Below are 7449 nucleotides of genomic sequence, written 5' to 3'. Positions count from 1 at the left end.
AAGGAATGTCTTTGGATGTCTAAGAATTGGAGCTTTGCTTTATACTCCCCTATCATATCCTAAATTCATTTTCAGTTATTACTCATTCATTCATTCTTTTAGTGAATAGATCATTTGCCATATGTTAAGATCCTAAAACAGAAGAAGCAAAGCACCAACTCACTGAAGACCAACATTATGTAAGTGCTTGCAAACACACTGAGTTTCTGAAGAAATACAGGATATTATGGGAGCTTTCAACAGGGTATTATGTAACCTAATTTGGAAGGTCAGAAGAGATTTTAGAGATATCAAAACTAAAATGAAAAATGAGGGAATTGGCTAAGCAACTCCTTAACTAAGAGTATATTTTAGTCAGCTTTTTCACTGAAGGAACCAAAAGATCTGAAAAGAGCAATTAGGGAAAAAAATGTTTATTTGGGGGCTGACATTCTCAGTCCATAGACAGCTGGCTCCTTCCTTGGGGATCACGGTGAGGCCGAACTTCATGGAAGAGTATGGCAGAGGAAAGCAGCTCAGGACATTACCAGGAAAGAGAGAGGGGGTGGGGATGGGGAGAGACAGAGTGCTCTGCTCATCAAGGACAAAATAATATACACCAAAGGCATGCACCCAGGGACCCATCTCCTCCAGCTATACCCTAGAAACAAAGGAAGAAAGTGTCCAAAACAAACCAAGCTGATACAATAGTAGATTCCATTGACACCACAGTAGATGAAATGTCAGAGAAGGAGTTCAGAGTGTACATAACTAAAATGATCTGTGAAACAAAGAATGAATTAAGAGCGCAAATACAGACCACAATTGACCACTCCAACAAAGAGATAAGAAAGGAAATACAGGTAGCAAAAGATTACTTCAAGAAAGAGATAGAGACCCTGAAAACAAAAAACAAAAATCAGAAATCCTTGAAATGAAGGAAACAATAAGCCAAATAAAAAATTCAATAGAAAGCATCAATAACAGACTAGATTACTTGGAAGACAGAACCTCAGGCAATGAAGACAAAATATATAATCTTGAAAATAAAGTTGACTACACAGTGAAGATGGTGAGAAACCATGAACAGAAACTCCAAGGATTATGGGACAACATGAATAGACCAAATCTAAGAACTATCAGGAGAGAGAAAGACACAAAAATATAAACCAAAGGAATGCACAATCTGATAAATGAAATAATATCAGAAAATTTCCCAAATATGAAGAATGAATTGGAAAATCAAATAAAAGAGGCTTACAGAACACCAAATGAACAAAATCACAACAGATCCACACTAAGGCATATTATAATAAAAATGCCTGCTCTTCACCTCCCCCGCCCGCGTGGTCGCCTCCACCGCAGCCGTCCGAGAGGAGCTGGGGGAGGACGGTGGCCCGCGAGGCTCGTCGCAGACAACCCGGCGGCGATGTCCGCGAGCCAGGCGAGTGCCGCGGCGGCAGCGGCGGGGCCTCGCGCACGGCAGGGCGGCCTGGGTTTTGGCCTCCCCCCGGTTCCCTGGAAGCGGGCCGGTGGCCAGTGCGGGAACGGCAGCAGCAGCAGAGGCGGAGGCTTCAGTGCGTCTCTCTACCCTTTAGCCTGAGCCAAGGGAGGCCAGGCAGCCCGGGTGGCTGGAGGGGGTCCGCTGCCCGAGAATGGGAATTCTCTTCACCAGGATATGGAGACTGTTCAATCACCAGGAGCACAAAGTTATCATTGTTGGATTGGATAATGCAGGAAAAACTACCATCCTTTACCAATTTTCTATGAATGAAGTTGTACATACATCCCCTACAATAGGAAGTAATGTAGAAGAGATAGTGATTAATAATACACGTTTCCTAATGTGGGATATTGGTGGCCAAGAATCTCTTCGTTCTTCCTGGAATACTTATTATACTAACACGGAGTTTGTAATAGTAGTTGTGGACAGTACAGACAGAGAGAGGATTTCTGTAACTAGAGAAGAACTCTACAAAATGTTAGCACATGAGGACCTAAGAAAAGCTGGATTACTGATTTTTGCTAATAAACAAGACGTTAAAGAATGCATGAGTGTAGCAGAAATCTCCCAGTTTTTGAAGCTAACTTCTATTAAAGATCATCAGTGGCATATCCAGGCATGCTGTGCTCTTACTGGCGAGGGATTATGCCAAGGACTTGAATGGATGATGTCACGACTTAAGATTAGATGATCTCTACTGACCTCTTCTCATAGACTTTGTATAAACAAAGTGCTGGACTTTACCTGAAAGCTGCAAAAATTAATGGTTTAGATATATTTATAATAAACTGATTTCAATTTTTTTCTATAAGAAGAAAAATTAAGACCACTTATTTGAAAACAAGATGGGAGTCTCATCTTCCAATTTGCTTTCTCATTAGTTCCTTTCAAAGTACTTTATTAAAGCTGTGATTGACATTTTTCTCAATGAATCCTCTCAGGACAATGTATAGCCTGTGGTAAGTACAAAGGGAGAGGAAGATGTTTTGAACTTTAAGAGCTTTATTATCAGTATACCCCTCCCCAACTGAATGTTGTTCTCTTTTTGTTCCACTAAGTCAAAATACAAATCAGCACAGATACTGTTTCCAATATTTTAAATGTCATGTTAGTTATGAAAAAAAAAAAAAGTATTTTACTTAAGGTTGTGTGTGTATTATGTATATACCTCAAGTTCAAGTTAATGGCTTTGATTTGTGTTCTAAAGAAAAGCAAATAACGCAAAAATTAGTAATATCCTTAGTTATTGCCCTAATGAGATAAGTACTGGCATTGGTATTAAGTGCCATTTTATACTTTTCCTGTTTGTTTTCTGTATTGTACTAATCAAACGTCCCCTCTCCCCCAATCATTGAGCTGCTCTTAAGAAAAAAAAAAGATACAGGAAAAAGCTTGACATTGTATACCCATTTTTGTTGATCAGTAACACACATAGAAATGTGTAATCCAACTAAGTGAAATATCTGTCAAATTTTTGGCTTACCCAGTTGACAGAATTGCACAGTGGAGCATTGATCAGATTAATCCTTGTATTGGTCTAAATTATTGAATAGATTATTAATCCACTTATAAATCAATCATAAATTGTGATTAAAACTATCAAGTGATTTCTTCTTAATTAAAATCTATTGTGTGAAACATGTCTACCCAAAGAGGTAACATTCTATAAATATTATTAAACAATTAGCTAGAGTCTTTTTAAGTATAAAATTATATATGTCAAGCTGTTAAAATGAGAGTACAAGTAATGCATAAAAAATTTCTGAGCAACATTTGAAATTTTTTAATTTGCAGATTTCTTATTTCTTATTTTAGGATTTGGAATCCTTTTGAGGTTTTTTTGTTGTTCTTAAGTTTTCTTTGATCTTTCACCTTGTAAATGCATTGTTTAACAATTAATAGTGGTAAATTTTTAATGCTGTTGGCTGGAAAACTGATTGGTGTATGATATATTATTCGTACTAAGAAATAACTTGACCCAAAATACCTTTTGTTTGCTTAGGTTTCTTTCTTTCTTTTTAATGTCTGAAAATTGAAGGTATTTTTGTCATAATTGTAAACAGAATTATCCTGTATTAAAATATATACTCTATTTGTGTATCTTTTATGCCCTGAAAATTTGAAGGTTAATCCATACTGGCATGTTTTAGAACATTCAAAAAAAGAAATTACTTTTAATACCAACCTTTTAAATTTCATGAAGATTTTGGTAGGAATAATAGTATATACTATAAGCATTGACAAAACTGAAAATTTCTTTCTATGAAATATAAAATGCTCAGTATCTAAAAAAAAAATGCCTAGCATACAGAATAAGGATAGAACTTTAAAATCTGCAAGAGAAAAATTTCAGATTACATATAGAGGGAAACCAATCGGATCTCAGCAGATTTCTCAACCCAGATCATCAAAGCTAGGAGATATTGGAACACATACCACGCTGTGAAAGAAAATGAATGCCAACCAAGAATCTTATACCCAGCAAAATTAAGCTTCAGATTTGATGATGAAATAAAAATATAACTTGATAAACAAAAAATAAAAGAATTTACAGTGGCTGGGATTGTGGCTCAGTGATAGAGCACTTGCCTAGCACATGCAAGGTGCTGGGTTTGATCCTCAGCACCACATAAAAATAAATACATAAAATAAAGGTATTGTGTCCAACTACAACTAAAAAATATATATTTTAAAAAAGAATTTACAATGAGAAAGCCTGCACTATAGAATATTCTCAGCAAAATATTTCATGAGGAGGAAATAAAAAACAATGAAAATCAGCAAAGGGAGGAACTACACTAAAGGAAAATACAAGGAGAAACCAACTTAAGTTAAAAAAACCAACATAAGCCAAAATGATCAGGAATACAAACCATGTCTCAATAATAACCCTGAATGTTAATGGCCCAAATTCATCAATTAAAAGACACAGACTGGCAGATTGGATTTTAAAAATCCAACAATATGTTGCCTTCAAGAGACTCATATCATAGGAAAAGACATCCACAGACTGAAGGTGAAGAGACAGGGAAAAAACATATCACTCACATGGGCCACAAAAACAAATAGGTGTTTCCATTTTATTTTTTATTTTTTTTCCATTTTAATATTATATAAAGTGGACTGCAAACCAAAGTTAGTCAGAAGAGATAAAAAAGGACATTTTATACTGCTTAAGGGAACCATACATCAAAAGACATAACAATTATACATATCTATTCCCCAAACAATGGAGCATCAATGTATATCAAATAAATTCTTCTCAATTTCAAGAAGCAAAAAGATCACAACACGGGCTGGGGATGTGGCTCAAGTGGTAGCACGCTTGCCTGGCGTGTTTTTTCATTCTTTGAAAAAAAAATACCTGGCGTATTTTTTCATTCTTTGAAAAAATAAGTAAAATTGATAAATCCTCAGCCATGCTAATGAAGAGAAGGAAAGAGAAAACTCAAATTACTAAAATTTGTGATGAAAAAGGAAATATCAAAAAGATACTATTGAAGTACAAAAGATAATTTGAAATTATTTTGAAAATTTATACTCCAATAATAAAGAAAATCTTGACTACATCAACAAATTTCTTGAAACACATTATCGACCCAAATGGAATCAGGAGGACATACACAATTTAAACAGATCACTTTCAAGCAAAGAAATAGAAGATACCATTAAAAACCTATCAACCAAGAAAAGCCCAGGACTAGACAGATTCTCAGCTGAGTTCTACAAGAACTTCCAGGAAGAATTAATAACAATACTCCTCAAATTATTTCATGAAATAGAAAAGGAGGGAACCTTTCCAAACTCATTCTATGAGGTGAGCATCAATCTGATACCAAAAACCAGACAAAGACACATCAAGGAAAGAAAACTTCAGACCAATATCCCTGATGAACATAGAGACAAAAATTCTCAATAAATGTAATACATCACATTAATAAATTTAAGGACAAGAATCAAATGATTATCTCAATAGATGCAGAAAAAGCGTTTGATAAACTACAATACCCCTTCACGTTCAAAGCACTAGAAAAACTAGGAATAGTTGGATCATATTTCAACATTGTAAAATCTAGCTAGGCTAAGCCCATGGCCAACATCATTCTAAATGGAGAAAAATTGGAAGCATTCCCTCTAAAAACTGGTACAAGACAGGGATGCATCACAATTCCAATTCCAATGTGGAGAGCATCACAATTCCAGACCTTAAACTATATTACAGAGTAATAGTAACCAAAACAGTATGGTATTGGCACCAAAATAGACATGTAGACCAATGGAACAGAAGACCGACTCACATAAATATGTTATCTCATACTAGACAAGGGTGCCAAAAATATACATTGGAGAAAGGATAGCCTCTTCAACAAATTGTGCTGGGAAAACTGGAAATCTGTATGTAGCAAAACAAAATTAAACTTCTATCCCTCAGCATACACAAAACTCAACTCAAAGTAGATCAAGTACCTAGGAATTAGACCAGAGACCCTGCACCTAATAGAAGAAAAAGTAGACCCAAATCTTCATAATTAGGCACCAACTTCCTTAATAAGACTCCTAAAGTGCAAGAAATAACATCAAGTCAATAAATGGGGTGGATTCAAACTAAAAAGCTTCTTCTTAGCAAAGGAAACAATCATTGAGGTGAAGAGAGAGCCTATAGTATGGGAGAAAATTTTTACCACATGCACATCAGAGCACTAATCTCCAGGATCTATAAAGAACTCAAAAGACTTAATATCAAAAAAACAAACAACCCAATCAATAAATGGGCTAAGAAACTGAACAGACACTTCTCAGGAGATACAAGCAATCAACAAATATATGAAAAAGTGTTCAACATCTTTAGTAATTAGAGAAATGCAAATGAAAACTACTCTAAGATTTTATCTCACCCCAGTCAGAATAGCAGTTATCAAGGATACAAGCAATAATAAGTGCTGAAGAGGATGGTGGGGGCGGGGGGAGGGTTACACTCATCCATTGCTGGTGGCACTGCAAATTGGTGCAACCACTTTAGAAAGCAGTATGGAGATTCCTCAGAACACTTGGAAAGGAATCACCACTTGACCCATCTATCCCACCCCTCCATCTATTACCCAAAGGACTTAAAAATCCGTATACTATAGTGACATAACCACACCAATGTTTATAGCAGCTGAATTTACAACAGCTAAACTGTGGAATCAACCTAGATGCCCATCATTGGATGAATGGATAAAGATTGTGGTATATATACATAACGAAATATTACTCAGCATTTAAGGAGATCAAAATTATGGCATTTGTGGGTTAAATGGATGGAGTTGGAGAATATTATGTTAAGCAAAGTAAGCCAATTCCCAAAAACTAAAGGCCGAATGTTTTCTCTTATTAGTGGATGCTGATCTATGATGGGGGAAGTTTTCATGAGAAGAATGGAGAAACTTTGGACTGGGTAAAGGGGAGAGTGGGGAAGGGATATGAGGATAGAAAAGATGGTGGAATGAGATGGACATCATTACCCTAGGTGCATGTATGATTGCATGAATGGTGCATTTCTACACCATATACAACCAGAGAATTGAAATGTTGCATTCTATTTGTGTATGATGAATTGAAATGCTTTCTGCTATCATGTACAACTAAGTAGAGCAAATTAAAAATTAAAAATTTAATAAAAGCTGAAAAGAACAAGATGGGGAGATTTGCCTTGCCAGATCACATTATTAAAAAGCTATAATAAGGGAAGTGGTGTAGTGTGATGCTTGTTCAAGGATGGGGCGGGGAAAAACAATGGAACAAAATAGGAAATCCAAACAGATCTCCACCTGTTTGCAAACTTGATTTATAATGGGCAGCTAAAGTTTTAATAGGGTTTGTTCTCCTGAACTCACACAGGAGTTTAATCCCTCAATTCATATGTTAATGATATTGTTATGGAAAATATGGAAAAATTATGGCACTAGAAAGAGACAAGTGGCCCT

The 7449-nt window shown here is 35.7% G+C and overlaps 1 protein-coding gene across 1 annotated transcript; it reads left to right on the top strand.

Annotated features, from left to right (window-relative positions):
* The first annotated feature begins 1339 nt into the window (after positions 1-1339).
* On the top strand, positions 1340-3575 carry LOC124104344 (ADP-ribosylation factor-like protein 5A). Its single transcript, XM_046461219.2, has one exon. The coding sequence runs from the start codon at positions 1635-1637 to the stop codon at positions 2172-2174; it is 540 nt and encodes a 179-aa protein (XP_046317175.1). The 5' UTR covers positions 1340-1634; the 3' UTR covers positions 2175-3575.
* Positions 3576-7449: the final 3874 nt, after the last annotated feature.

The sequence above is a fragment of the Marmota monax genome, unplaced genomic scaffold (genome assembly GCF_021218885.2).
Source record: "Marmota monax isolate L192 unplaced genomic scaffold, Marmota_monax_Labrador192_F-V1.1 WCK01_AAM20220418_F8-fsc00001, whole genome shotgun sequence".
NCBI lineage: Eukaryota > Metazoa > Chordata > Mammalia > Rodentia > Sciuridae > Marmota > Marmota monax.
This window is presented reverse-complemented; position numbering and strand designations above follow the sequence as displayed.

Bases quoted from the DNA above. Each gene is read 5' to 3' on its own strand.
- LOC124104344 (XM_046461219.2), top strand. From the start codon at position 1,635: ATGGGAATTCTCTTCACCAGGATATGGAGACTGTTCAATCACCAGGAG.